Raw genomic sequence first — 27892 nt, forward strand, 5'->3', positions numbered from 1 at the left:
GTCGGACAGCAGATATAGCGCCACCAGTTCTCTGCACACTCACCGTGCATGGGGAAGTCGGCGTTCTTCTGGACTGGAGAATGTGCCATTTCAACCGCGGTGTAGCCGCTCTTACACACCTGGTCTGGCCCCCGCTCGTCGCGAGTACCGTCCGTGCAAGTGGGCGTGGTATAGCAGAGCTCTGACAATTCTAGCCCGTCTAGCCATGAAGCAGAGCGCTGCGGGTGCCGTTGTAGCCGGCTAATTCCACCAAACTCGTGGCGTTCAGGAGGCATCCCGTGAGCCGAGCCAAACTTGAAGTGGAAGCATCGAACCGGTTTTCCCAGGCAATCTGCCCATGCTCGTCCAGCCAGAGAATCTTGATCAATCCAGACTCGATAGCCTCACGATCCAACAGGTACAGGCCCACCTGGATTCTTAGCTCCGCTAGACTGACCTCCCGCCACCTCTCTTCCCCCTGCTCGTACTCCGCTATCATCTCCTCATCGTCCTGCCCACTGCGGTACCGTATGCTACTGCCGCCGCCGTCCACGCCCCAAACACCGCAGAAATCTGTGATCCCGGGCACGCGAACCAATACTTGTCGCCAGGAGTCCCCACTACCGTCGTCAAAATTGTAACGGGAGGGGTCGTCCAGGATCTTGTCCCCGGAGACCCCGCCTCCAGGGATTTCGGATGCCGACTTCATCTGTTCGTATTTTTCGGCGAGATCTGGGTCGTAGCATGTGCGCAGCCAGACGGTCTGCCAGCCAGTACAGCTAACAAGGCTGATATTCCGCTCGTATGCCGTCTGGTGCGTAGCCAGCACACTTTTGATCTCCTCGCTGAGTTCTGGCGGGCCGTCCTCAGACTCAGCACGTTCTTGATACGGCTAAGGGACTGTCAGGATGGTGTATCATTTGCCGCCAGGGATAAAGAAACACACATAACGCTCTATTAGTGTCAGGCTCTCCCATTCCCAGACGAGCCGCTCCCACTGTTCCCGACTGTCCCCGGTGGCATTGTGATCCCACCGGTCCTGCGTGCCAAGGTCAGAACAGAAGCGAACGGGGGATTGGGGGAAAAAACTAACCGAGACGAAGATGTCAAATGGGAGGCGGCCATAATCGGCGTCTTCTTCTAGCGTTACGTCGGACATTGGGGACCAGGACGAGAAGTGAAAAGGTGGAGGGATGCAAGAGACGAAGAGTAAGAGAGAGGATGAAATACCAGGGCTTACAACGCTAATTTAGTCTCCTCCCAGATCCCAACGCACAACGCCACCAATACGCCCTGATCGAAGGATGCCCTTCCGCAAAAAGGACATGACCATTGCGCCACTATACAGATGGCTTCGTTAGCAGCAGACTTAGCGCTCACAGGTGCCCAAGATGGATGCACGCTTGTTGCTCGACCTGAGACATATCATGCAGCTAGAGAAGATCTCATAGCTCAAAAGGAGACGCCAATCCCACCCTCTCCATTCATCCCAAACACCGGTCACCATGGGTCTCCGACACCTTCTGCCTGCTTCTCTGCTCGTGGGAGCCGCGCTGGCGAATCCCCATCTCTATCGCCGACAGGATGGCCCCGTCGACCCCGGCACGGCGTCCGATTGCACCTATTACGACACGGCCCTCGATTCAACCTATACCTGCGAGTATTTCGAGTTCAACTGGGGTTTGTCTCATGAAGACTTTGTCTCCTACGTGAATCTCCCTCTTCGCACCAATCCCTCCCACTAACGCGCGTGGCAGAATCCCTCCGTCCTCGACGACTGCAGCGGTATCAAGGTCGGCAATTCCTACTGTGTCGAGGTCAACAATGGCCAGCCTCGCCCGACGACCACCTCGTCAACCCCGACCAGCACGGCGACTCCCAAGCCGTCGCCCACGCAGGACGGTCTGATCGGCACCTGCACGGCCTTCTACCTGGCCGTCGCCGGCGACACCTGCGACAAGATCGTCTCCAAGTACGGAGGCACCTTCACGACGGCCGACTTCATCGCATGGAACCCGGCCGTCGGCGCCGACTGCAGCGGCATCTGGGCCAAGACCTACTACTGCGTCGGGGTGCCCGGCACGCCGACAGGCAATCCGTCGACGACGACGACCGCGCCAACGGGAGGCCCGTCCCCGACGCAGGACGGCATCATCGCGACGTGCTCGCGCTTCTACCAGGCCGTGGCCGGCGACACTTGCGACAAGATCGCCGCCCGGTACGGCACCTTCTCCACCGCCGACTTCATCACCTGGAACCCGGCCGTCGGCGAGTTCTGCAGCGGCATCCAGGTCGGCTACTACTACTGCGTGGGCACTCCGTCCACGCCGACCACCACCACCACGCCCACGGGGCCCGCGCCCACCCAGACCGGCATCATCGCCACCTGCAACAACTTCTACCAAGCGGTCAGCGGCGACACCTGCGACAAGATCGTCGCCAAGCACGGCACCTTCTCCCTGAGCCAGTTCCTGAGCTGGAACCCGGCCGTCGGCAGCGACTGTTCCGGCCTCATCGCCACGTACTACTACTGCGTGGGTGTGCCGGGAACCTCGACATCCAAGACCACCACGACCACGACAAGTACCACCGCCTCCGGGCCGTCCCCCACACAGACCGGCATCATCTCCACCTGCAATCGGTACCACAAGGCCGTGGACGGTGACAGCTGCGCCGGCATCGTCAAGCAATACGGTACCTTCACGCTGGACCAGTTCCTCGCCTGGAACTCGGCCGTGGGAGCCGACTGCGGAGGCCTGTGGCTGGGATACTACTACTGCATTGGTATGCATTCTCGCGTAGCGTTCTATGAAGACGCGGGCTAATCTTCCACCAGGTGTCCCCGGAACACCGACCAAGACTACGACGACCACCACCACGGCCGGCTGCACCAGCGCACCGACCCCGACGCAGCCCGGCGCTGTTTGCGCCTGCAAGAAGTGGCACAAGGTGGTGAGCGGAAACACCTGTGACACCATTCAGAAGCAGTATGGAATCACGGCGGCCAACTTCAACAAGTGGAATCCGCAGGTGGGAACAAACTGCGCGAGTCTTTGGCTCGGATACTATGTGTGTGTGGGCGCGTAGGCAGACACGGCTTATCATATCCAGTGCTGGAACGGTGTTAGACGAGTTGAAGGAGTTTGTCGGTGAACTCCTTGATCTCAACAGAAATAATCTATTTGAGTACAAAAAATACAATCGACCGCTCTAATCACGAGCAATTAGTACGACCCTCATCTGTGCCGAGGTCTTTTTTAAAGCCCATTACCTACATACCTCATAGTTCCATCGTCTCGGAAACGGTTTCCCGACTCAGTATACGGGCAAGGACGAACACAATGCAATAAATTTACCCAATCTATAATCTGTCTATAGTTTCGTCTTCTCAACACGGTTACCACTCTCGTCAAAGAAGATCTTCTGCCCGGTGATCAACGACTCCTGCAGAGCGGCACCGATGCGCACCGCCTGGACGGCTCCCTCAAGCTTCAGCGGCACGGGGGTATTCTCCAGACAGCAGGCAGTGAACTCATTCGCCTCAGTAACAAAGGCATACTCAAAGCGATCATAGTAGTGCTGGGGGATCTCGCGACGGATGCCGGCGTTGTCAAAGACGTTGACAAGGTTGAGGGCCGGCTGGGCGTTGACGGTGACCTTGCCGCGGGTGCCGATGATCTCGGTGGTGTCCTCCTGACCGGCGGCCATCATGCGCGAGGCGTAGAAGTAAGCGACCTTGCCGTTGTAGAAATCGACCAGGCCGACGGCGTTGTCGCGGTCGTTGTGCTTGCGCAGGTCGGGCTCGACGGCCGTGATGCCCACGGCCGACACCGACTTGACGCGGCTGTCCTGTCCGAAGAACCACAGCGTCAGATCGATGTCGTGGATCGAGCAGTCGACGAAGATGCCGCCCGAGAACTCGGCGTACGCCACGAAAAAGCCCGTCGGGTCGAGCTTGTCGCACGTCTGGCTGCGCAGCACCGACGGCTCGCCCAACGCCCCGGACGTCATCTTGCGGTGGGCGTCGCGGTACGAGGCGTCGAAGCGCCGCGAGAACCCGCACATCACCTTCAGATTGGGTTTCTTGGCGGCGGCGTCGAGGACGGTTTGAGACTGGGTTTGTTAGCAGGGGTTCCGTACAGGGGTTATGAAGGGTAAGTACGTACAATCTCGACACTCGTGGAAAGCGGCTTCTCGCACAGAACGTGCTTGTCCGCCTCAATGGCTTTGATGGCTTGCTCGGCGTGGACGGCGGTCGCCGAGGCCACCACTACCGCCTCCAGACCCTCGTGCTTGAGCATGTCGTCATAGTTCTTGTAGATGGTGACGCCGTACGGGGCCAGATGGAGCTTGGCCCATTCGATTTCACTGTCATCGGGGGTGCTGGCGGCCACCAATTCGGCGCGGGGAGTGCGCTCGAGGAAGTTTAGGGCATGGCGCTTCCCCATGCGACCGAGGCCGGCGCAGCCAATCTTGAGCTTGGTGGCGGACATTGTAGCGAGAGGCGGATAGGAGCAATTGGAGAGGATGGGAACGGGAGAGAGTAATTGGAGAGGAAGAGAATGGAGAGAAAGGAACTAGGAGAAGATATTTATGACCGAAAGTGTAGGAGAGTGAATGGCGGTATGTACTACAAAGCGCGTTACTTCGTTACTTGGTACTGTACATACAACGGAAACTGACTTCCAGGCCAGCAATTCCGAGACGGGAGATTTGTCCCGTGGGGAAACTTTCTCCGGAGTCGATCCCCCGCATTCACTCTAACTAGTTATAGACCAGTGCCTCATCTATGGCACATTCCGCATGAATGATCAAGTAAAAGTACCAATGCTCTCGAAGCATTCTCAGTGTGCACACGGTGATTTACTGATCATGTGTGGTTAACATTGCTTAGCTACCTTGGTTCTGATAGAGACATCGTCCATGTTCTCGGCAAACATCGATTCTCGACCCCTGATCCACCACACAACAGGCTTAATAGCAGCGTTTCTATGGAGAGTCAGAACATCCCCTGGTGATAATTTCACTTGGATAGGTCATACGCAGCAGACTTTGACATTCCCGGAAGAAGGCCCGCACTGCTTCAATCCGCTACGGACATGTCAGTGCAAGGTCTTACCGTTATGGGGCTCATACACTTACTGGGACGCACAGGAATCGCCATGAATCAACTGCCAAGCATGTTACATCAAACATCTATTGGACTAGCATTCGAGATGATACATACGTCGCAGCCTTCACCCTGCTGTCTAGCTTCCAGAGCGGAGGGGGCAGCATAGGCCACAGCCAGGAGGGCAGCGAAGATAGCGATAGCGCGCATATCAAAGAACGGAGCAGTTGAGAATTGGTATAAGCCTGGTCGATTGAGTCGATGAAGGTGGAATGGTGAGCACGAATCTGAGGGGAGATTGCCTGGGCTTATATACAACCCTCCGGCCTCTTCTCAAATAGGAAAATACAGTGCAGTGTAACCTGAGAGATGTTTGCTGTTCTGCCAAGTCAATAGAATATCCATCTGACCACAGCATCAACGATGATCTTCAACTCCTTTTTCTCCAACAAGGCAATCGTATGTAGTCAGCAACCCCATGTTTCACACGGTGGCTATGTGACTCCTTGCAGGATGACGGCGCCTCTCGAACCATCGCGGCATTTGTCGGTATCCATGATAGAGCGACGATGCGCTCCTCTCTACTAGACTGACTGGGCGGTATAGACGATTCCAAGATATAGACAAGGTATAAACACAGGTAATAGCGCTGAGTAAGTATTCCACAATCCCATGTCAACAACACCAATTACTCGTCGTGCTTCTTCCGCTTCTTCTTTCCCTCCACCGGATCCACGAATCCATCGCCGCGCATCCATGCCAGCGACTTGCGCACGCCCGCCCCCTCCACGGCCGCCGGTCGTGACTCCAGAATCGCCCCGGCCAATGCCCACGACAGCACCACAATCATCAAATCGCCGCCTTTCCATCCCGTCCAGCGACGCCGTTTGACGCCCGTCTTCCAGGCCGAGTCCACTGCCGCCCGGAAGATCGCCAGGTACATACTACGACTGTGCGTGAGCACCGCGAAGGGCACGCCAGCCAGGGCACCGCTAAGGTAGAACCGTTTCGTCGGGAGCATCTTCCGCGGAAGCAGAGCATTCCACAGGCAGAGACTGCCCCATGCTAGCCCAGCCGACGAGGACAGCACCGCAGTCAAGGAGATAATCTGCTTTGACACCTTGTTCGCCGTCGTGATCGGTTGTGCCATGAAGCTCTTGAACTTGAGCGCAGAGATCGCCAGCGTCGCAGTGGCCAGCATCCGAGCAAGCGGTGGTACCGTCAGTAGAATATGATGTAGGAATGCCGTTCCGCAGCTGGGGTTACTCGGATGCATCAGAGCACAGGACAGGCTCTGGATGGACGGGTGTGCAGGGCCTGTGATCGGAGAAATCGACTTGACGGCGGACGGCAGCGTCTTGGGATCTCCGGGATGCAGAATGGGCGACACGAATGCCCTGAACAAGTCAGACGTCACACAGTCATAACAAAAAGGGAGGACTCACGGCCATCGTAGACTAGCAATCGCAGCAAGAGAGTCTACAATTTCCTCCTTCGCAGGCCACGCAACCCCAGGGCCCACGGTCTCCGGGCGCTCCTGGATATAAGCCTTGGAATTGAGAAGAAGTTTTCCAAACCACTGCCATGCCGTCAGTAAATATCCTTCGCAAGTTACTCAGAGGACGGGCAAACCAACATTGGGAGCCGCCTCGCGGTCAAAAACAAACGCATGGAACAGTTGCGCGCAGGATACCGGCATCAAAAGCCAGCTTCCAAACCACTCAGGTCGGTTCTGCAGATATCCCTTCTCATCCAGCACGTTATAAAAGAAATCCAAGCTCCGTGTAGCCATGTAGATCGCCAGCCCTCTCCGCAGCTGCTCCTGCGGGCAGATACCCAGCGCGAAACCCGCCACGCTAGCTCCAACAGCGGGCGCAAAGCGTGAAGTCAGCGCTTTCGATACGCGCGGGTTGCGGATGCGGAACGGCTCTGCATCGTCGGTACGAAGATTCGCGCGCAACCGGGTGAAGAAGCGATATAGTAATCGGTGGAGAAGAAGCACGAGGGAGAACGAGAGGGAGAGGCGAAAGTTGGGAGACCTAAACACGGACGTGCGAGAAGTAGCTTTGGGGCTATGCGTCTTATTAGCACTTTATTTTGCACACTCTCGTATTCGTATGATGCGATGTTGCTCTTCATGATGAACGTAACTTACCTAGGTTCTTTGCGCAGCCGACGGAGAACCAACTCCAGGACCTTTAACAGGGCTCCCGAAAGGAGGAAGACCCGTATCGACGCACGCACAGATGCTTCATTATATTTGCTTTTGGAGCGGACAATAGCTTCGAATTTCGCAGGAGAAGGGAGCTGCGCCTGGAGTCCAGGTGCGCGTCGGGCAGCGTAGTCGTGGAGGAGCTTGTATTCCTTGGCACTCAGCGAAATGCGGAGAGCGTTGCGCACGACCGGATGGACTTGAGGCGAGCTGTCGGGAGGTGGAACGGACGAAGGGGAACCAGATGCCATGATGGACAGATTTGATCGTTGAGGTTGCGAGATGGAGGTCTCACATCCTGGTTCTGGAGAGAGAACAGAGGATGTCGATGAGGGAGGAAGGAGAAGTCGTCATAACAGGGGGAGGAGGCTTTAGTCCGCCGCGCGTGACCTCGGCTATCCGCCAGCAACTTCATGAGATCCGAACTATAGCTTCAGAAGTCGAGTAATCGGATGAACTCCATCACATTATGTTCTACCAAGCCGGTATCCCCTCTAGACCCCGGATAGCTAACAAACAACGGGAATCAACCATAATTCTACACGACCAAGAAAGGCAAAAGCAAACACGTAGAATCCCCCGTGCCATGCAAGAGAATCAGAAGACTATCCACCAGATCGCAATTTACGCCTTTGTAAAAAGAAAAATAAAAAGAAGAAGAAGAAGAAGTTCAAAATCACCAGAAACTGCACCATCCAATCCAGTGCTGGCAGATGTTCTCCACACTCGTGGCTTGAGCCAGAAGCTTGTCCACCTGTTCACTGATATTCAGCTCTTCGGTGGGCTTGAAATCCCGGCCGGTTAGCTTTTCCTTGACGCGCGCAAGCACCTGGAGAGCCCGTGCATTCTGTGCTTCACGGGCTTCGTTGGGAATGCCCTCTTGTGCATCCAGAATGCCGCCTTCCAGGATAGATGGTCGGCGGTGACGAGAGAAATTGCTGGGCTGGACACCATGCTCGATGTTGACGTTGGTAACCACGGACTGCCGACGCTCTGAGGAGAACGGCATACGATCAGGAGATTCGCGGATTCCGAGACGCCAGTTGATCAACGGATCATGAATGAACTAGAAATCGTTAGCGAAACTCCATGTTCAAGAGTTGCCTGTATGAGCGGACTTACAGCTTCCAGAACCGCCATGAGCGAATCCTTGTTTTCCCTCAGAACACGCATCACTGCTTCACACGTAATGCGGTAGCTACCCTCAATGTTGCTGACTTCCATCGCGAAGGTCAACATACGCGTCAGTCGGAATGGAACCCGCTCAGGATACTTCTCTCGGTGCATTGCGACCTCAAAGCAATCACCGAAATCAATGTGGACGACCTTGCCGGTGATTCGATCGAGCAGCAGATTGGACGGATGGCGATCACCCAGCCCCAGAATGTAGCCCACCATAGACATAACGCCCAGGGATCGAGTGTAATTTGTGCGTCGCTCAAGCCAAGACTCAGAGCTCTTACTCTTTAGCCACAAGACGCGGTACAGATCCTTTCCGGTCGTATTGTCCATGGCATATCCAAACACTTCGACCTTCTGCATCAAAGTCAGGTTGTCGTAATCGGGAGCCATCTGCAGCATGATTCGATGCTCAATGTTCAACAGAATGCGGCGACTCTCACGGTACTCCTTGATGAGGGCATGCAGAGTGTCACTGTTGCACACCCATCCTATAATACCAGAGTTCTGAGAGAGGGGAATGGCAGGGAATCGTTGCACCGATAGGTGCCGCTTGAAGCTCTCTCCGTCATTATCGAGAAGAGTGTTCACCAGACCGAACAATTGCATGACTCTCTCATCTTGTCGGATATCTTCGTGACCTTTGAGGGCATACATGTAGGAGTTTCCATCACTTCCCTTGAGCGTCATTCTCCGCGGGCGCTTCTTCGTCTGCAGCACGTGCAATATAGGATCGAAGCTAAGGATTCGTATAATCGGTCGACCGCTCTGGTAAGTTCCAGGGACGGCAAGATCAAGGTCCGAGCAATCCTTTAGTTTAGGGGACACATACTTCAGATCGAGCGTCGACAACTGCGGTAGCTGTCGGCTGATCTTGCGGAACACGGTGTAATACAGGTCCCAGGCTTGATTCAGGTCCCCAATCTCTTCAGTCTCACGGTAGAGCATGCAATAATGCTTGGCCTCAGCAAGGTCGCGGCCAAACGCTTGGGCAAACGAGACCTCACGCAACGTCTCCGCTCCTCGGTCGAGCATTTCATGAAGGGGTGCGAGAGTCGCAAACATTCCCTCGACATTGTGGTCTCCAAAGTAGAGGCGTGAGGCTTCTTCCAATCCCTCGTGCCAAAGCTCGTGCCACAAGACTGCGACCCGGATCAGCTCGTGGCTAACAAGATCCGCTTGTTCAACAAGTCGTGCACTATGCTGGCGCATGCTATCCATGATACTAGTCGCGGACTGTGATCGTCGAGCAACATTGGACTTCATCGCGACAGTCAATGGATATACCAGTGCCTGGGGATGGGCCTTTCCGACTTCGGCGAGGAGGCGGTGGACGGCGCTTCGAACTCTGATGTTAGGCTGGTTGATCCGTGCGATAAGCTGGGGAGTGACCGCGAGCCAGGTATCAATATTCACAGCAGTAAAGCCTTCGGTAACCACAGCATTGACTTCCTGATCACCACCATGGGTAAACCACAGTGTGAGAAACCTCAGCGTGTCTTGCAATGACGATGTTGACGATAACGCGATAGAGCGGAGGAAGCCACGAATGGCAGGAATGACATGTTCTGTAACGATATGGCCCGGTACCATGGCCATCGAAGCACCATCTCTGCTCGCTTGGCTAGCAATCGTGGTGACCACTTCGAAGTTCGCCAGTGCCCATGAATGCCAGGCTTTGTAGGAGTCACGGTTGTACTTCGTGGCAGCGGCATATGCGCCGAGGACTTCCCGCACATGCTCCGGTTTCCAGTCACCCCGTTGCAACGCGGTCTGCCACTCGCCTTGACGAAGATAGCTCTTGGCCAGAAGCTTTCTGAATTTTGCCACATCGCCAATCCGCTCACGCAGTCCCATTATATCCGTATGATTCACGTCAGCAATGCCGTTCACACCATTGATACCATTGATTCCGTTATGGTCCGGTTGAGACATCATGATCGCGTTAAAGCGCGTCAAGTCTTCAGTAAGTGTTGCTGTGAATTCCTTCAGCATCTGGAGGGCTTCGCGTTGGTGTCCTGTAGCCCAGTTGAACTTCAGCCGAGCATACGTAACTTCTGGCGGAGCAACAGCCCGTGTCCCGTTCGTGTCTGACACGACCGTCTCCAATGATGCTAGAGATCGTTCGGCCAAACCCATGCGGTTGGATTTACGGCACAGGTTGGCGAATTTGATCCACATATCCAGATTTTCGCGAGGAGATGTGACGAGTGCTCTGACCTTGAGCATGCGTTGCCATACTTCAATGTTCTGTTGGCACCCAAGAAGTCGTTTGTTCCATGTCTGGCGCATCGCTTCCTGTTTTTCTGGATCCCCGACGTTCTGCTTGTATGCAATGATCTCCTCCAATTCAGCAAGCATCTGAACACGAACGACCACATCGTAGGCACGATTATATGACTCCCCAAGCAAAGCTGACAGTTCAGTGTCGAGGCCATTGCGTACCTTCTCGATGTACATCCCTGCCTCTTCGAATTGATTGCGGTGAATAGCGAGAATAGCACCGAAGAATGATCTGTCAGGCGACTGTTCCTTCATGACACCGAGATAAGAGTCCATCAGCTCCCACTGGCCGCGACCCCAAGCAGCCGCCGCTGCCAAAGGAGCAATAGCCCGACGATGCTCCAAGGACGCCTGGTTCCATTTCTCTTGCGCGAGGTCAGAGAGAACCTTCCACTCGCCGAGAGCATGTAGACAGCGCATCTTGCCCATTGTCACACCGAAGGATTCTGGATCGATTTTCTCTCGCCGCTTGTATGCAGCAAGTGCTTCCTCCCAGCGTTGCAATTTTTCGAACCAGGTTTCCTTCAGCTCCACGTCGCGATAAGCTTGTGCTTTCCTGAGAATACCAATAGCAGCATCAGACTGCTGGAGCTGATTATTGATAGTAATCAAAGCTTCCACAGCGCCCGAGTTTTGGTCTTGCTCGAACTCGAGTTCCTTGTAGTGGAGGGCCTTGGCGAAGGCGTGACACTTGGCTGCGTATTTTCCGAGTGTGCGAATGTCGATGGGAAGCGCCTTGTCATCATGCTCCATGAACTCGGCAAGATTGAGGAGAACCTGCAAAATCTCTGGCGGGATATTCGGGGATGTGAGCGCCTTTTCTATAGACCTGACAAGTTCTTCTTGGTACTGGTCGTACAATTCGGTCCAGCAGGACACGAAAGCTGCATTGAACAAGTCCCTTGCCAGCGGTTGGTAGATACCAGCAAGACTTGCGCATGCACGCAGGGCTGGCGACGGTGATTCTTTCAGCAGCTCCACGCTGAATCGCCGGATCCATTCCTGCCAGTCTTCACGAGTTGACTTTTGAGAAGCGTCCCAAGCATTCTTCAAATGCTGCTGGTTGACGACCATTTTCTTCTGGCCGATGTCCGGAATGGTACTGTCATCATTCAAATCATGTGACTCCTCGGGATTCAGATCCTGTGGAAGGGGATCGCCTTTCTGTAACTTTGCCACTAAAATTTGGTAGTTGACATGGTTGACTTGATTGTGCTTTAAGACTTTGTTCAGAAGATGGGTGTAGTGATTGAAGTCTTGGCCGAGTTGGAAGATCAGAGCACAAATGCAGTCCATGGCAGCTTGTCGTAACAGACGGTCGTTGCCCGCAACTACCCGAGACAAGGAATGCACCATCAAGGATGCAAAGTCAGAAACGTTCACTTGGCGGGAGAGCTTCGTAAGACTGTCAATGGCGGACTTCCGGATGCTCTGTGGATTCTGGGCTTTATCGTAAAGGCGAACGATGGACGGGACAATCAAGTGCATGTACTCCTCCGCGCTGGTGCCAAATACCAAGAAAGCATGGAGGATTTTCTCTGAAGGCTGCCGACGTGGTGTATTGTCCTTCTCTAGGGTATCAAGCATAGGTGGAATGAGCCCTGCAAGATATTTTTTGAACTCTCCTTCTAGAGACTTCGAAATGGCCTCCACAAGGGAGAGTATTGTCGCCTGGACTTGATACGTCGCATCCCAGAAATCGCGGATAACTTCGATAATCTCCGGGAGAAAGGCCCTAATGTGTTGCCGGACGATGTTGACCAGAATCGCCATTTGGTTGAAATAAGAATCCAATCGGCTCGGAGGCGAACCTCTTATGACCGCAATGAATCCAGGGATAATCTGTCCAAGGAATGGGACACACTTCAAGCCTAATGTCTTGAAGATAATGACAATGGCTTCGATGACGGCGGAGTGGTACTGAGCGAGAGAGTTCTCGCGCAAGATATTTTGCATCAGGGTGTTGATGACAACAGTTGGGTAATACTCTTCATTTGAAGGAGTAAGCCCCTGCATAATGAGCGCCACATCGGACACATTCTGCACTTCATTGATGTGATGGACGTCCGGTGTTGACTCGCTTATCTGCTGATACTTATAGGGATCCAATGCACCCAAGATTCCCAGCAGCTTGATCGTCTCCTTGCGAAGAGAACCAGTCTGCTCCGTTTTTATGATGTTGATGAGGACCGCCAGTAGATGAGGATACTCAAGGTATGGGTCAATGACGTATCCAGAATTGCTGGCAAGCTGGCCCAGGGTTCGCAGCGCGGCCTCACGCTTGGAGTGGGACGAAAGATCTTGCAACGCATCCAAGATGATCGGCATGAGCTGAGGTAGATATAACTTCATCTCACCTCCCCCGACGCTGGCTAATTCACCAACAGCCCTAAGGGTGGTCGAGGCGACCCCGGGGTTTGCATCTGTCGCCTTTGGGAGCAAAGTCGTCACCATAGGGTCAACATATGACCGGATAAGTTTCGTGGCATTCGAAACAAAAAGACTGATCAATTGCGCTGTTTCCTCTTTCTGACGTGCAGTGCTAGCAAACCCAAGACCTGTCAAGAGGTTCACAAGCAACTTGCGCAAGGGTGGGAAAACGTAAGCAGGGTTCACACTCGAGAGACGACCAATAATGCAGATGGCAGCCTCTCTGACAGAGAAGACCTCGTCGTTAACCGCCAGGAACAAGCAGCGGATGTTTTCTGGCCGCGCGAGGTGACGGTCGAATTTGCGATCCAAGGACCACAAGACTGTGCGCCGAATTTCAGGGTCCGGATCGCCAACACCGACAGTAAGCAATTTCTCGATGACCTCGCTTACAACCTGTATCGAATGACTGCTGGTCTGGTTGATAATTGGGTCATGAACAAATAATTGACAGCATGTAAGCGCTGAAGCCTTCCGGATCTCGGGGTTGTCGTTCTCGACGTAGTTGATAGCGACATCGCGAACAAATTCGTTCAGAATGTGGCCTGAGAAATCGAAGCTTCCCAATGTATGGAGAGCGAGTGCTATTTCCGCATCAGAGTGTAACTCCTGTGGGCTGAAATCCTTTGCGAATGATGGCATTGGAGGTAGTCTGCTCTCTGGGCACCCAAGCGGTCTGAACGGGGCGCCATAAAGGATCAAACTTAGCATGTCCAGGAGCTTCTCCTGAATAGTAGGTTTGATCGGAGGGATGTAATGGGCCATGTCTACCAGGGCTTGAGTCAACGACTCGCTCAGTCCACAAGCAAATATCGGATCGAGCAAGTCTTCCATGTATTTGCTGAGAGCTTGTCCAACGGCCAGTGATAGCATACTGATGCATTCAAACATCGGCGCTTCCTTGACGCCCGCGCGATTTCGCCTTAAAAGAATGAGTCAGTCCGCGAAAGGTAATACGGGTATGTTTCTCTCACGCTTTCAGTGCCAACCCCTCCCGGATGTAAACAATAATACCATCGAGATACTGGGCAATAGCGCCGCCGACTGCGTTGGCAATTTTGCCGATAGCAATGAATGCCGCATTTCGTTCCTTATCTCTCTTCAACTGCGCTTGCAGATAGATCATAAACCGGTGGAGGTAGATCTCGGTAAAATCGACGGGGGCGTAGGAGGCCAGGATGGGGATCGTGAGCACAACTTGCGTGCGGATCTTAGGGTCGCGATGATCTTTGAGACGAAGAACAATTTCACATGCGTTTCTGTAGTGTTCATTCATGAACATGGCGCCCTTTAGGAGGAGCTCCTTCAGCACCAAGAGCGAACCATGTATCCAGTCAATGTTGTTCGATTTCAGACCCTGAAGCGCTTCCTCGTGGATTCGCGAGAACCACAGTTGCCGGACTTGGATATCTCTTGCGGCGATGATCTCGAAGCACTCGCTAACAGCCTCGGCCGCTGTCTCCCGGATGACGACTTTAGGGTCGCGAAGCGCCACCCAGATGAGTTCAAAGATCTGAGGGACGAAGCCATAAAGGAGTGTTGGTGAGCCCTTCGCAAGCTCTCGAATCACAAGAACCGCGGCAAACCGCCTGTTTTCTTGTCTTTCAGACTGGAGCCATTCGAGCGCCGACTGAATTTCACTCTCGACAAGTTCCGCCGTTAGAGCTCCACCTGGCTTAGCCAAACGGCCAAGGGCCCTGGCGGCGTAAACCAACACCACATTATCGTTGCTGCGAAGGGCGCTGCGGAGGTAACTAGCGAATCGTGTCGTCTTTTGTGCATTATCCACACCGTCGAAATCTATCAGGCGATCGAGGGCCAGTAGACCACCGATTCTTTCGTTGGCGTCGCTACCAGTGACGACGAGTTGCGCAATACGTTGACTGACTGCATTATAGAACTCTAGGAATTTCTCGGGAGGCCAATCTGTCGGGAAAGAGAGACAGGTTAGTTTCGGCTTAACATGCGACAGAGGATCAAGGGGTTACCTCGTGAGATGGCAAGGACATTGTCGTAAAGCTCGTAAGCAGCTCTCACCCGCGTCTCCTCATTCTTGGACTTCAACTCTACGAAGAGACGTTGAGTGACGTCCGTGATCGGACCCGCTTGCGCCATTTTTGCGTAGCACACCCCGGGGTGGACATTTGAAGCCAACCTCTAGGGCATGTACGGATGACACGAGGTAAGTAGAACAGGGAGGGGGAGATAGATGGAGATGAACGGCGTGGATGAGGTGGGAGGCAGTTCCGAAGGTCAGACGGGTTCGTGCACGGGCCATCACGAATGTTCTCGCCTGGGGCATCAACCTTCCCCTCTAGGATGTTTCTACAGAGTGAAGTCCTGGACTTATTCCTGCGTGACGTGGTTAATTTCTTTCTTGTGTGTCTAGATGTCTTAGTATATGACTCATTCCGTCTTTTTTCTTATATGTTCTTCACGATAAAGAGGATGTTGCATGTAATATTATTGGGCCAACCAAATCTGCTTCACGGTGCCTCAGAATCACCAAAAGCTTGATATACAAACTAGGATAAGGAGTAACTGGCATGTCTCAGCTGTCGCATTATTAGCTATCATGTCGCATCTGATTGAAGTGTAATATGTTATTGACTGCAGATAACAGTTCACATATCGGTGAAGCATATTGTCTTTGGCAAAGGGCTAAGCGACACCATGCAGCTCTAAAAGGATATGTCAAAGATTCTCCCACCATATGCGAAAAATATCAGTAACCCTCTACTACCACACCTAATCATGAGAAGAACGAAGATGAGAGTAGGTATAGAATAGGTAATCTACGAGTATGGATCCTTTTGGTCCTCCTGCTTCATGGTCTTTTCAACGAGTACTATGTGTATTCCTAGCTTAGGGAAATGCTGATGTGGATGATAGACAGAACCAACGGTTCAGGTTATCGCCCTTCTAACTAAAGCACAGCCATTCTCGGTTCTCTGCTGAACAAGGTCCGTCTAGGAGAATTCTCAATAATGGTATGAGTGGAAATATATACAGTCAAAATGGTGTACGTGGAGCTACCAGAGAGAGAAAATATATTTAAGCAACGTAGTTCAACACCCTAGACCTAGGGAATGATAGGTGCAGAACAACTTTTGTTTCCAGAATGATTTCATCTAGAAGAAATACCATGAGGCTCTTACGAGGAAACGAGAAGAGGAGAAAAAAGGCATAGTAGCACTCCGTTGGTAGTTGGAGTATATCCGCACCATGACATAGCCAGAATGCCCCGCTTAAAGCCGATATCGTAGCCGGACCAGAGATGAGTATGGAGCTAACTCCCGCCATTCAGTCATCGGGACGAGCGGGATTTGACGGATTTAACAGTGGTTATAACGAGAATAATTCCGCGCTCGATTGACGCAAGCTTTCAAGCCGATATTCATTTGTAATCATCGTATTTTCGTCCTATCACAGCCGAATGATACCTCTGCTGGTGCCACAGTGGGGGACGGAGATCAGAATGGAGTACCCCAAGCGGGTTAAAGGAGGGGGTGTGCATGCTGTCCGAAGTATGCATTTAAAAGGCAAAGAACCTCCCTGATTACCCTCCATCACCAGACCATTCAAGTCTACGACCCAGTTCAACCAGCGATAATAAAGCACCATGCCGAAGGTTCTGTTGACCGGTATGCAGCCGCCACACTGTTTGTCAATATACGGAGTTCATACTCACATTCGCAACAGGTGGAAGCGGCTTCATCGCTGCGCATATTGTCGATACGCTACTGGAACACGGGTAAGTGCGAGTCCTGTTAACCCATCTCAATTGAGCTAACGCGAGATATAACAGGTTTGACACCGTCGTGACGGTCCGGTCTGAAGAGAAAGGCCAACGAATTCTGGAGGCTCACCCCGACACGCCCAAGGAGAAACTTTCCTATGTAATCGTCAAGGACGTGGCGGCTGATGGGGCATTTGACGAGGTAACCTCTTCTTCCTTCCCCGTATTGAGGCTTCGCATGGTTACTAAAATCATCCGCCAAAAGGCTGTGAAATCCAACCCTCCTTTCGATTATGTCCTCCATACCGCCTCTCCTTTCCATTACAACATTTCAGACCCGGTCAAGGACTTCCTAGACCCCGCCATCAAGGGAACGACCGGAATACTGAAGGCGATCAAAGCGTATGCCCCAACGGTGAAAAGGGTTGTGATCACGTCGTCATTTGCAGCCATCGTCAACGCGAAAGAACATGCCAAGGTGTACAGCGAAAAGGTCTGGAACCCAGTCACCTGGGAGGAAGCTATGGACCCTGCTCAGACGTATCGGGCCAGCAAGGTAACAACTCCGCACCGTCGCTTTTGATCTGTCCTAACGCTAATACCATGAAGACTTTCGCAGAAAAGGCCGCATGGGACTTCGTGGAGAAGGAAAAGCCGAACTTTGATGTCGCAACAATCAACCCACCCCTTGTGCTCGGCCCTGTTGTGCACTATCTCAACTCTCTCGACGCCATTAACACGTCGAACAACCGGATCGCCAACATGATCCGCGGCAACTGCAAGGACAAGCTCCCTCCTTCGGGTACCTTCCTTTGGGTGGATGTGCACGAAGTTGCATTGGCCCACGTCAGGGCAATTGAAGTCCCTGAAGCCGGTGGACAACGATTCTTCCTGACCGCCGGCCTGTATTCAAACAAGGAAATCGCCGATATCATTCGTGATTCATTCCCAGAGCTTGCCGACAAACTTCCATCGAAGGATGAGCCCAGCGATATGCCTACCGATGTTTATGGCTATGACAACACGAAATCCATTCAGGTCCTGGGCATCAAGTATAGATCTTTGAAGGAGTCTGTTGTGGAGACAGTGAAGTCGCTGTTGACCATTGGGGCGTGATTAAAGTTTATAGAATAAACAGTATAGCCTCAGCGCCAATGCCTAATAAGACAAACAATTTCATCAATATCCTGGTTTTAGGATGAAGACATATTAGAGGAATCGACCTGTAGAAGCCACTGCACTCGGTGGAGTTGTGGTTCGCCGTACCCGGGGCTTGGCAGGCACTGGTGTCTCCGGCGTCCAACTTTTCTCCAGCTCGTTCCGAGGGCAGAAGGACAGCCGCAGAAAACAACATCACATCCAGTCACAAACGCCATGGCGTCTGCCAGGCTATCCCCGACAGCGAACCTGCTGCGGAAATCTCGTCTATTCGCTCTTCCGCAGGCATTGAAGCCTCCGCAAGATCCCCCGACCTCAAAGGCTGTCTTCGAATCCGATACTGCGACCCTCCCCCATCCGGTCCGAGCCTCCATTGTCACGCCGGCATCGTCCCTAGCTAGAGGTGACTGGGGTCTCAAGCGACCTTTACCAGCGAAATCGACCGCCGCCAAGTCATCCCGGCCTGTCGTTCGAGTGAATGCCCTCGATACCTTCGAACATGTTACGGACTTTGAGTCGGCAGCCGATCACACCGCGACCCTAGAGAAGTTCCAGGAGCTCCATATGCCGATGTCCCTTCCCTCGAAGGTCAACTACGCCACAAGTATTGTGCCTAGACACCAGAGTCCTTTCGAATCGTATGTCGACAACACAGACACGAGCAAGGGTCTTGAAGATGCCGGTGCCAAGCAGTTCAGGCATTCCGGACCTTGGCTCGCAGGCCAGACTCAGGCCGAGTTCCAGGCCTATTTGAAGCAGGTCAGCAAGAAAAAGCCAGAGTTGCTCCAGAAGCTTCGCGAGCGTTTCGTCGCGAAGCGCAATGCGGAGCGGAGGAAACAGGCCCAGGATAACGGCGAGGATCTGGCTGCGATCGGTCCGGTGGAAGTCACCGAGGAGGAGTTCCAGACCTATCTCAAGTCTCTCCGTGCGGATCCGTTCTCGTTGGGCCCGGTCGTCTTTGAGTTGTTGGATCTTCCATCCCCTCCCGCTGTTCCCAGCGATCGCATCGGCCACAAGTACTACCAGTCTCCTGGAACAAAGCTTTCATCAGCGGAGTACGCCGTCTCCGGACCTCCCAAGACACATCCATCGGCTGGATTGAGCTACACGCGGTCTCATGCTCTGATTTACAACCACCCCAAGTTTGGTCCCCAAGCCTACCAGCGCCCTGTGGAGGCGCGTATTCTGCGCCCGAAGGGTAGATTCAAGGGCAGAACTTCCAAGGCGATTGCTGGTGTTGGTGGTATCGCCGTTGAGGATCTGAACGCTATGACATTCGTGGAGCAGGGCTCGCCTCCTGGGCTGGCCTACTTCGATGCATCTATCCCCGGTGGTGCCAAGTACTGGGTTACGCCGATTCGCGCCTCCGTCGACTCGGAAGGCAGAATCGGTCTGGCTTCCTACCGGGCCAGTGCCACTGCCAAGGCGCCCTACAACATCGAGGACTACAAGAAGCCTGGTCTCACGAGCATCTCTGATGTCGCTCGCGGCGACCAGCGGGTGGTCCCTAGACTTGATCGTTCTCGGTTCCGTGAAAGACAGGATATCGCCAACAACCTTATGAAGAACCTGAAGTCTTCGTAAGGATGATGCTGAGGCTGTTTCTGCATTTGTTTTTCCTTCACTTGCATGGATTGTCGGGACTGTTGTACGATTAGTCGGGCGGGAAATGTAGGCCTATATTGTGGCTTTTTTGTGTGATATAAAGCAGGCTATGTTATATTCTTTGTGTAAATTGAATACTTGAGAATAGATTACTCCCACTTCTCCATGAACGCGTCCACTACTGTAGAGAAGGTACTTCAGTACTGATGACCTCTTCGCATATTTCACGTGATCATCATTAGTCATCAATTTAACGAAGCGGTCACGGGGCGCTAGGGCTAGTGCAATCACCTGACCGTCGGCACTATCGTCTTAAGGAAAATGGACGGAAGTGAATCTTGATTTTCGAACATCCATCCCGCCAGCACACAACCGCCAAAATGGGTCGCGTCCGTACTAAGGTAAGTGATTGAGGAATCGCAACACAACAAAGAGAAGCAGAATTCCGATTCTAATAAATTATTTTCATACAGACCGTCAAGCGCTCCGCCAAGGTCATCATCGAGCGTTACTACCCCAAGCTTACGCTCGACTTCGAGACCAACAAGCGTCTGTGCGATGAGGTCGCTATCATTGCCTCCAAGCGCCTGCGCAACAAGGTAAGAAATCGCGACACCTGGATCTCATCTGGAACGAATTCTAACGAGCATGACTGCAGATTGCTGGCTATGCCACCCACCTTATGAAGCGTATCCAGCGTGGCCCTGTCCGCGGTATCTCCTTCAAGCTTCAGGAGGAGGAGCGTGAGCGTAAGGATCAGTACGTTCCTGAGATCTCCGCTCTGGATGTTTCCCAGACCGAGTCTGGTCAGCTTGATGTCGATGCCGACACCAAGGACCTGCTCAAGAGCATGGGCGTAAGTATTCCTGCAGGCGCAATCGAACATGCAGAGTCTAATGTGGATGTCTAGTTCGACAACCTCAAGGTCAACGTTGTCCCTGTCTCCCAGCAGCAGCACCAGGACCGCCCCCGCCGCTTCCGGTAAAAAGTTTACGACTACAAAATTGGCAGGCTGGCTTCCAGCTATCTATATAGCTTAGACGGTCGACAGATACGGAATGAAAACGTGGTTCCTGCTGAACAAGGTGTCGCCGATTCCCCTTTGGGGATGACGCTTGATCGCCAATTGTTATCCTATGGTCTATGTTCCGCTTACATGCGGAACATTCGTAGACGATCCCGCAAGGAGTATTGTCTATGATTCCGGACTGCTACGGATCTTGACAAGACCTCTGCCTGAATTGTGGATTCCACATTCTAGGTCTAACGTAGATACTGGGTATCATCCTGAACGCCCAACAAATCCCTAAAAACAACCCGCTGCTCTATGCAAAAGTGATGAAGCCGTCGTGCAGCCGGCTTAGTCGTCACGGGGCATGTAGCCTTCAATCGAGCCCCCTTTATGATCGCCGGGGCGCATCTCGGGAGCCCTGGCCGTGGGATTAAGATTCTGCTTCTCGCGGATCTGCACATCCACCCGACCGCCGTACAGAGCTGGATTCGAGTCCCCACGCTCCATAGCCAGATCGTGATGATTTTCGTCTCGGACGGAGAGCCTCGCAAGATCCTCGGCCATGTGGCTTGACGATGGCTGACCAGGGTCCAGTCGTAGTTGGTCCAATTGTCCGGCAACTTCCTTGACCGTGGCAGGACTTTTCATCCTCGTGGAGCCTCTGCCTTCTTCAAGAAGGAGAATATCCTTTCCTCGACGGTCATCCGCCCGTCGCTCCCAGACTGGCTCCTGCGCCAGTTGCACACGAATATACATGGCGCGTTCGGCACAGGCATCGGAGCACCACATTTCGAGCTTCTCGCGCGGGACGATGTTCATCTCGCGACCGCGACCGCCCGGACCGGTCCCCTTTGCACCCCAGGTGATGCGATAGGTACCCTTGGCGTTTTCCTTGCGGTGTTCACGTGGACACAGCCCGTATCCGCAGAGACCCTCGATGTTGCGCTCGAGGATCAGGTTATCGTAGTCGGCAGGCTGGAAGGGCGCCAGAGCAGCCTTGAAGGCATTTGCATCGTCGGGAGAGGGAGCCGCGGGGTCTGCGTCCGGAGAGGAGGGGAAGGAGACGAGTTCGAGAATTCGGTCGAGGATGAGGGCTTCGGTGTCTTTTTGAGCCTGGATGCGGTGCGCATGGTGTAGAGCGATGGCCATATGGCGCGGATCGGCACCGGGCTTCGTCTGTTGGTGTGACGCTTGAGGGCGTGGTGGCGCAGGACGCGAGGGTTGGGAGCGAGAGGACGTGGAAGAGGCCGCATGAGCGGATGGAAGAGAGGTTCTTAACGGCGTGGGATTTGGAGACATTGTGAGCCTGAGGGTGCGACCAAAGGTGTGGATGTTGATGTTGGAGCAGAATGTGGGAGTGGAGGGAAGGGAAAGAGGTGCGTCACTGATGGAGGCAAATTCGACCGTACTCCGTAGAACTACTAGGTACCTAGGTAGTTATATGTCCTTTATTTAATTCTCAACAATAAAGAACCAGTTTAATAAATTTCAAGGGTGTCTAAAAACAACTAGTTCTTCTATCTTTTTTTAACACTCTGCCTCGTACACTCTAATTAGGTCTAGTTATACCGACCTTTTAGGCAATACCTTCACTAATTAGAGGCTAGTTCCGTCGAAATTATATAGACCATGCCTGGTAGCCTTTTTCCGGTTAGCGGAGTGGTCCACATATGCTGTTTCCTCCAAAACGAGCCACTCATGGCAGAGCGCCTTACATGGCACAGACTCTCCTCCATCACGTTGTTAAGAACCGCTCTAGGTCTAGAGACATAGACTAAGGATCTTGCATTGCAGGTATGACTTATTTACAGGTAGTTTTTGGTACAAGCGTGCCGAAACGCAGAACCGTTTCACCATTTACTGGTCCTCGGCCATCTTTGCCAGTGCGTTTGGTGGCCTGCTCGCCTCTGCTATAGCCTTGTAATCAGGGTCCTCAGGCAAGTCCACGCCCCAAAATTTGCGCATGCGCTCGCAGAACAGTTCATAGCAGGAAAATCTTCATCTGGTGGAAATCCATGATGAGAGAAGGTCGTCCGTATACATGATAGCGTTGACCACCATAGTCGACAATCTAAACCGCCCGTCGCCGCCTACTCACCCTCTATCCTGGACACCTTCAAGATCGCCTTGCCCATCTTCAATCCCATCCCCTCGTCTTCATCATTCTTCAACGTGAAAGCTCTCTCAACCTCATCCAAGCTCTTACCATTCGTTTCAATCATAAAAAAGAAACACACAATCGTCGTCAGCGCGCAACACCCGCCGAACAAGTAATACACTGCCGAGCTACTCTTCGCCAGCAGAATGGGGCAGATAAACGCCACAAACCAGTTACAGACCCAGTTAAACCCATGCGCGAGGGCGGTCGCTTTGGCCCGCGTGTGCTGGGGCTGGATTTCGGGCGCGTAGACTTTGATACTCACTGCCCAGGTGGAGGCGAAGAACACGGCGTAGAGGTAGATGCAGACGATCACGACCCAACGGGCGGCCCCGTGGTCGGGGTGGACCGCGTTGGCCGCGTACAGAGTGCCCATCAGCAGGATCGTGATCGTCAGCCCCAGCCCGCCGACGATGGTGCTGGTGCGGCGGCCCCATTTATCCGCGAAGAGGAGCGCCGGGACGGAGACGACGACCAGGACGATGCCCGAGACGCCGGAGGCGAGAAAGGAGGATTCCTCTCTGGTGAGGCCGGCTTGTTGGAAAAGCAGAGGCGCGTACTTTTTCCTCTCCGCGTTAGCCATGTCCAGGCGAACCAAGGATGAATGTGTGCACGTACATATAACACAGCGTCAATTCCGCTTAGCTGCAAGAATCCCATGAGGAAGACAGCCAGCATCGTCCGCCCGCGAACATCCTTCTTGAACAGGTCGAAGAATTTGGCTTCCTCCTGCTGCTTCTCCGTGTTTCGCACGGGCGACTGAGAAGATATCGATCCGTCATCACGAGCGTGCATTAGGGATCCCTCTTCAAGGTCTTCCTCAATACTCTGACGGTCTTCCGGCTTCACTCCTAGTGCCTCCCACGCGGCCTCGGCCTCCGAGTGTCGTCCATGCAGGCGGAGCCACCTCGGTGATGGAGGCAGGTAGAGCAACACACTGGTGACGAAGACAATGGACAAACCCACGAGGATAATAAACGGCAGCCGCCAGGACATGGAGCCCTCAATGCGAGCGGTCCCGTAACAGGTGAAATACCCGGCTACCAGCCCCGTGCAGACCATAAACTGCGGGCCTGTCGTCAAGGGGCCCCGGATGTCCGGAGGGGAGATCTCACAGACATACCTATCGAATGTCCACCATCAGCAAGACAGGAAGGGAGAAAAAGAGGTGTGGGCATAGGAGCGCTTACACCGTTAGCGTCCCAAAATACAGACCAAACCCCATCCCCTCAATCACTCGTCCCACCATGAACATTGCCAGCCGAACCGCACCGGCCTCGAGCGCCGCACCCACCCCGAAGACTGCAGCGCCAAGCGCAATGCCCTGTGGGCGGCCGAAGACATCCGCGGGCCGGCCAGCGATAACACTCATGACCGCAGCCGAAAGTAAGATCGACGAGACAATGATACCATGCACGCTCGAGGAGTGGGATCCAAAGTACTCGACATAACTGGGCATGACCGTGACCGGTCCGATGATACTTGTGTCGACGCTAGAGAGGACCACCGGTCAGCTTGGGCTTAGGTTATGCCCGTCCATAGACGGTGGGGGTAAGATGAGGCTCGTTGATTGAGAGGGACACCGCATCACCTCGACAAGGTGCTATGGCCGACGTACCCCAGAAGAAATCCACCCGTGGCTGTGAGTAAACTGGCGAGAATATACCTCGGAGGCATCTGCAGCCAGGGTGCGCATGTACGACCGCTAACTTGATCCATTGGCAAATGGTCACACAGGGGCCGATCTCGATATCACGATTGAAACAGATGCTCTGACACAGTAGACAGCAGGAGAATATGGAAGAGGGAAGAAATTTCTGAGGCGACGGGAGATAAATCAATCCTCTGACGATAAATATTAGAACCCAATGCATCGTTGCGCGTAGTCGACTGTCTTTGCATGTTGATCATCAATGACAGCGAAGCCATACCAAGGGCAAGGAACATACACGCGTGTAGTTGTCCCAAAGGGGAAAGGGTTACAGGCCCCAGAATCCTGGAACCAGTCGGGACGATTCCGCGGGCCCGCCTCACGCGTGTAAGCCACTGCAACGGGAATGGCCTCATCTATACCATGATCAAGTTCACCGATATATAGGACCTCGTGCGATCATTTTAATGCCGCCCTGGCGGTAGAGTGGGCGGGCCTGTGTCAAACCACTCCCTGCGATGCGTTGGCTCGAGAAGTTGTTGGAGCGCTTCTACTCTACCGCGCGTATTATAGCCAAGTTCGGTCTGTATTCTGTCCAACAGAACCCATACTCTAGTTTTTCTGATCACGCTCTCAACGTGCTTTCCGGCTGTATGATGATTAGCACCTTGCTGCCCGCGCAACTCGCTACAGACCTTACCGAAGTAAAGTGGAATTATGGAGAAGCAACGAGCCTCATTAGGGAGGTCGGAGATCGATATGTTGATGAGTTCAGTCGCATGTTCTTGAACCTATCCCTCATCAGCTTCCAGGGTCGCGCCGTGAGAGTTCCACTGACGTTTGGTGCGTATGCAACATCCCTAAGCACAGGTTCGGCATAAAGCAGTATATGGAGAAGGTGGTACCAGATCATGGCGGCAGCTAAGCACGTTAGAAAGGATCGGCGTGAGGGGTCCGAATGAGATGTACCAGCGGCAGGGTGAGCGAAATGCACCTTGCAAAGTCCGTCTTCGACCAGACCACCAAACTTGACCCCCCGAAAGGATTCGGATAAGCCCCCATACCAATGCTCTGTATCTCGCAAGAGATCATAATATTCAGATAGTGTCCCACTGCCATATACCCAGTCAACAGCTCGACCGACTAGCCATAACAACTGGTTTCCCAAGGCATCCTCCTCCGTCTCGCCCTCTCGCCAGCTAACATTCCAATACTTTGGACTCATCTGCAGAGGGGTTCCATTTATAACTGATATTGTGATCTCATGTCGAATCCAAATCCAGAAATTAGCTCGGTCCAGCCCGCAGGCTCGGGCACTAATACCTTGCATGAAGATAAGCTTCATAGCGCCTTCATAGTGTCGCCGGTGCTCTTGTCCTTGCGCGGCCAAGACCTCATAACTGCTCAGGAGCATGACAGCGCTCAATGCATTATCTTGAGGTGCAGGGCTGTTCAATAGTTTGATCAGCAAAGTCAATGCTTGCGCGTAATAGTTGGTGGCCACGGGCGTCCAGATCTCTCCGGATGCTGAGAGACTCAGTTGTCTGGCGGTAAACGCGCAGATGCAGAAAAGAAGAAGCTCAGAGGTCAAGGCACGCTTGGGAATTTCCCGTTGATAGGTGCAGCTGTGATCGAAAATATCCATCCATTTTGCGAGACCTTTCCGGTATTCGTTGAGGAGAAACACCATCTCTGGCGTCAGCGGTATTGAAGGCGATGGCGCTTTTGGCTGGAAGGTCGGATGTGTGGTTGAGGCCGCAGATTGACTGGAGGATTCGGAGGAGCCATTATGGGCAGATCCGCCAGAGCTCTTCAATCCGGGCAAATCGAGACGAAAGATATCCCACGTTGATGTTGGTGGATCAGGCGTCTGAGGATCCACGGCGCTAGCGAAGCTCTCCCGACGGCCGGTGGAGCTTTGATCAGTCGGACACCAGCGAGAATAGGCGATGAACTCGCTTGCACGGCATTCCAGCCCCAGCCGTTCGCAGTTGCTACAAACCGGCTTCTTCTCGTCGCAGCGGGTGTGCCGTGCCTTGCATGTGAAGCTGTAAAACCGCCCGTCAGTTAATATAAGGCCCAGTCCACGTCGCGTCCCCAACGTAGTACGAACCATCCTGATGGCGTCCGGGTCAGCGTGTGGAGGATCTTGACTCCGGAGATGGGGGCTTGCCTGTCTTTCTGCGCGTGCCTCCGCGTCTCCTCCTCGTATTTGTCGATTGTGGCTGCGCGTCAATGTCCATCGCACCAAAGTTATTCGAACGCCTCTGCTGCCGATATGACCCCCGACATGCGGATTTAGATGGTCGAGAGGAAACTGCGCGTCGCTTCGTTGAGCTCCGAGGAAGGGGTGGGAAGGGCCCGATCAAGTGCAAATTTACTGCGTCAGAGGGTAAAGTGTGCTCCGCTGTTGTCCTTTAGACCCTGGCGGGGTTGCGATGGCCAAGATTTCCTTTTTAGAGACCCCGCCGCTCTTTATCTCGCCCCATGGTCTAGGTGGCCTTGTTTTTAAGGCTGCCACCGATGCCGCTATAGGAATTTCACCTGCAGGTCCTCCGTCTATTCTCATCTATCCCAGAAACCCACCTGGTGACTGCCATCCAGAACCACGATCTGGCTACCGTCTACTACCTGTTAGACTGCAAGATCTCTCTAAATGAGCCTTATGACGACCCACCGCTGAGTCGCGCTATCCAGAACAAGGACCTGGATATGGTTTAGCTACTGTACGAGTACCACGTTCAGGGCTTTGTCGGCGAGTTCCACGAGACAGAGATCCACGCGGCCGCAAGCTTTGGCCATCTCCCGATCCTAGAGTTTATCTGGCATCAGCGCAAGTCGAGGCTCCAACATGGCAACTCCGGCCAGAGAGAGGACCTGCATCGTGGCAGCCTGGGGGGAGAGACTTCTTTACATTGCGCAGCGGCCTCGGGATCCCTGAACTGTGTTCGATTTTTATTGCATAAAGGCGCAGATGTGAACGCCTCCACTACCCATGGCATGACCCCGCTACACTGCGCGGCGGAGAGACCGCGCGCGCGGGAAATAGTTAAGCTACTTCTGGAGGCGGGGCCACAGGCAGATGCAGTCACCAGCGAGGGAGAAAGTGCCATCTTTACTGCGATTGCGTCTCATAGTGATGCCGTATCCATTCTACTCCGGGCAGGGTCCAATCTTAGCCTGCGAAATCAGTCCAACGAGACCGTCGCCCATCTTGCAGCATATTACGGCCCCCTTTCTCTTCTACCGGTGTTAATGGACGCCGGAGCAGAGCTGACCGCGCGGAGTATGACCAACCCGCCGGCGCAGATATTAACGCACAAAGTCCGGGCAGGGGTTGGACGGTGCTTCACCGGCTGGCCGAACCGGACGCGAT

General features: G+C 53.6%; 11 protein-coding genes across 11 annotated transcripts; 4 read left to right on the top strand and 7 right to left on the bottom strand.

Annotated features, from left to right (window-relative positions):
• Positions 1-199: 199 nt before the first annotated feature.
• On the bottom strand, positions 200-927 carry ATEG_04458 (uncharacterized protein; the record flags this gene model as incomplete). Its single annotated transcript, XM_001213636.1, has 2 exons — positions 200-871; positions 922-927. The coding sequence occupies 2 exons, from the start codon at positions 925-927 to the stop codon at positions 200-202; spliced, it is 678 nt and encodes a 225-aa protein (XP_001213636.1).
• A 557-nt stretch (positions 928-1484) lies between these two features.
• ATEG_04459 (LysM peptidoglycan-binding domain-containing protein) lies at positions 1485-2804 on the top strand (the record flags this gene model as incomplete). Its single annotated transcript, XM_001213637.1, has 2 exons — positions 1485-1688; positions 1737-2804. 2 exons carry the CDS (start codon positions 1485-1487, stop codon positions 2802-2804), a joined length of 1272 nt encoding a protein of 423 aa, XP_001213637.1.
• A 547-nt stretch (positions 2805-3351) lies between these two features.
• Positions 3352-4472, bottom strand: ATEG_04460 (putative NAD binding Rossmann fold oxidoreductase; the record flags this gene model as incomplete). Its single annotated transcript, XM_001213638.1, has 2 exons — positions 3352-4092; positions 4146-4472. The coding sequence occupies 2 exons, from the start codon at positions 4470-4472 to the stop codon at positions 3352-3354; spliced, it is 1068 nt and encodes a 355-aa protein (XP_001213638.1).
• A 1305-nt stretch (positions 4473-5777) lies between these two features.
• ATEG_04461 (uncharacterized protein) lies at positions 5778-7552 on the bottom strand (the record flags this gene model as incomplete). The annotated part of the gene is made up of 4 exons (XM_001213639.1): positions 5778-6486; positions 6535-6668; positions 6726-7161; positions 7245-7552. The coding sequence occupies 4 exons, from the start codon at positions 7550-7552 to the stop codon at positions 5778-5780; spliced, it is 1587 nt and encodes a 528-aa protein (XP_001213639.1).
• Positions 7553-7977: 425 nt separating this feature from the next.
• On the bottom strand, positions 7978-15308 carry tor (putative TOR pathway phosphatidylinositol 3-kinase TorA; the record flags this gene model as incomplete). Its single annotated transcript, XM_001213640.1, has 4 exons — positions 7978-8367; positions 8424-14115; positions 14168-15119; positions 15182-15308. The coding sequence occupies 4 exons, from the start codon at positions 15306-15308 to the stop codon at positions 7978-7980; spliced, it is 7161 nt and encodes a 2386-aa protein (XP_001213640.1).
• Positions 15309-16815: 1507 nt separating this feature from the next.
• Positions 16816-18048, top strand: ATEG_04463 (SDR family oxidoreductase; the record flags this gene model as incomplete). Its single annotated transcript, XM_001213641.1, has 5 exons — positions 16816-16837; positions 16896-16947; positions 17002-17134; positions 17198-17488; positions 17542-18048. The coding sequence occupies 5 exons, from the start codon at positions 16816-16818 to the stop codon at positions 18046-18048; spliced, it is 1005 nt and encodes a 334-aa protein (XP_001213641.1).
• Positions 18049-18306: 258 nt separating this feature from the next.
• On the top strand, positions 18307-19674 carry ATEG_04464 (mitochondrial 37S ribosomal protein bS1m; the record flags this gene model as incomplete). Its single annotated transcript, XM_001213642.1, has 1 exon — positions 18307-19674. One exon carries the CDS (start codon positions 18307-18309, stop codon positions 19672-19674), a length of 1368 nt encoding a protein of 455 aa, XP_001213642.1.
• A 401-nt stretch (positions 19675-20075) lies between these two features.
• ATEG_04465 (40S ribosomal protein eS17) lies at positions 20076-20680 on the top strand (the record flags this gene model as incomplete). The annotated part of the gene is made up of 4 exons (XM_001213643.1): positions 20076-20096; positions 20169-20294; positions 20354-20551; positions 20606-20680. 4 exons carry the CDS (start codon positions 20076-20078, stop codon positions 20678-20680), a joined length of 420 nt encoding a protein of 139 aa, XP_001213643.1.
• Positions 20681-21055: 375 nt separating this feature from the next.
• ATEG_04466 (Rtr1/RPAP2 family protein phosphatase) lies at positions 21056-22006 on the bottom strand (the record flags this gene model as incomplete). The annotated part of the gene is made up of 1 exon (XM_001213644.1): positions 21056-22006. One exon carries the CDS (start codon positions 22004-22006, stop codon positions 21056-21058), a length of 951 nt encoding a protein of 316 aa, XP_001213644.1.
• Positions 22007-22797: 791 nt separating this feature from the next.
• ATEG_04467 (sugar porter family MFS transporter) lies at positions 22798-24584 on the bottom strand (the record flags this gene model as incomplete). The annotated part of the gene is made up of 4 exons (XM_001213645.1): positions 22798-23424; positions 23484-23988; positions 24056-24358; positions 24484-24584. The coding sequence occupies 4 exons, from the start codon at positions 24582-24584 to the stop codon at positions 22798-22800; spliced, it is 1536 nt and encodes a 511-aa protein (XP_001213645.1).
• Positions 24585-25141: 557 nt separating this feature from the next.
• Positions 25142-26632, bottom strand: ATEG_04468 (Zn(II)2Cys6 transcription factor; the record flags this gene model as incomplete). The annotated part of the gene is made up of 3 exons (XM_001213646.1): positions 25142-25165; positions 25355-25437; positions 25486-26632. The coding sequence occupies 3 exons, from the start codon at positions 26630-26632 to the stop codon at positions 25142-25144; spliced, it is 1254 nt and encodes a 417-aa protein (XP_001213646.1).
• Positions 26633-27892: the final 1260 nt, after the last annotated feature.

This window comes from Aspergillus terreus, genomic scaffold (assembly GCF_000149615.1).
Source record: "Aspergillus terreus NIH2624 scaffold_6 genomic scaffold, whole genome shotgun sequence".
NCBI lineage: Eukaryota > Fungi > Ascomycota > Eurotiomycetes > Eurotiales > Aspergillaceae > Aspergillus > Aspergillus terreus.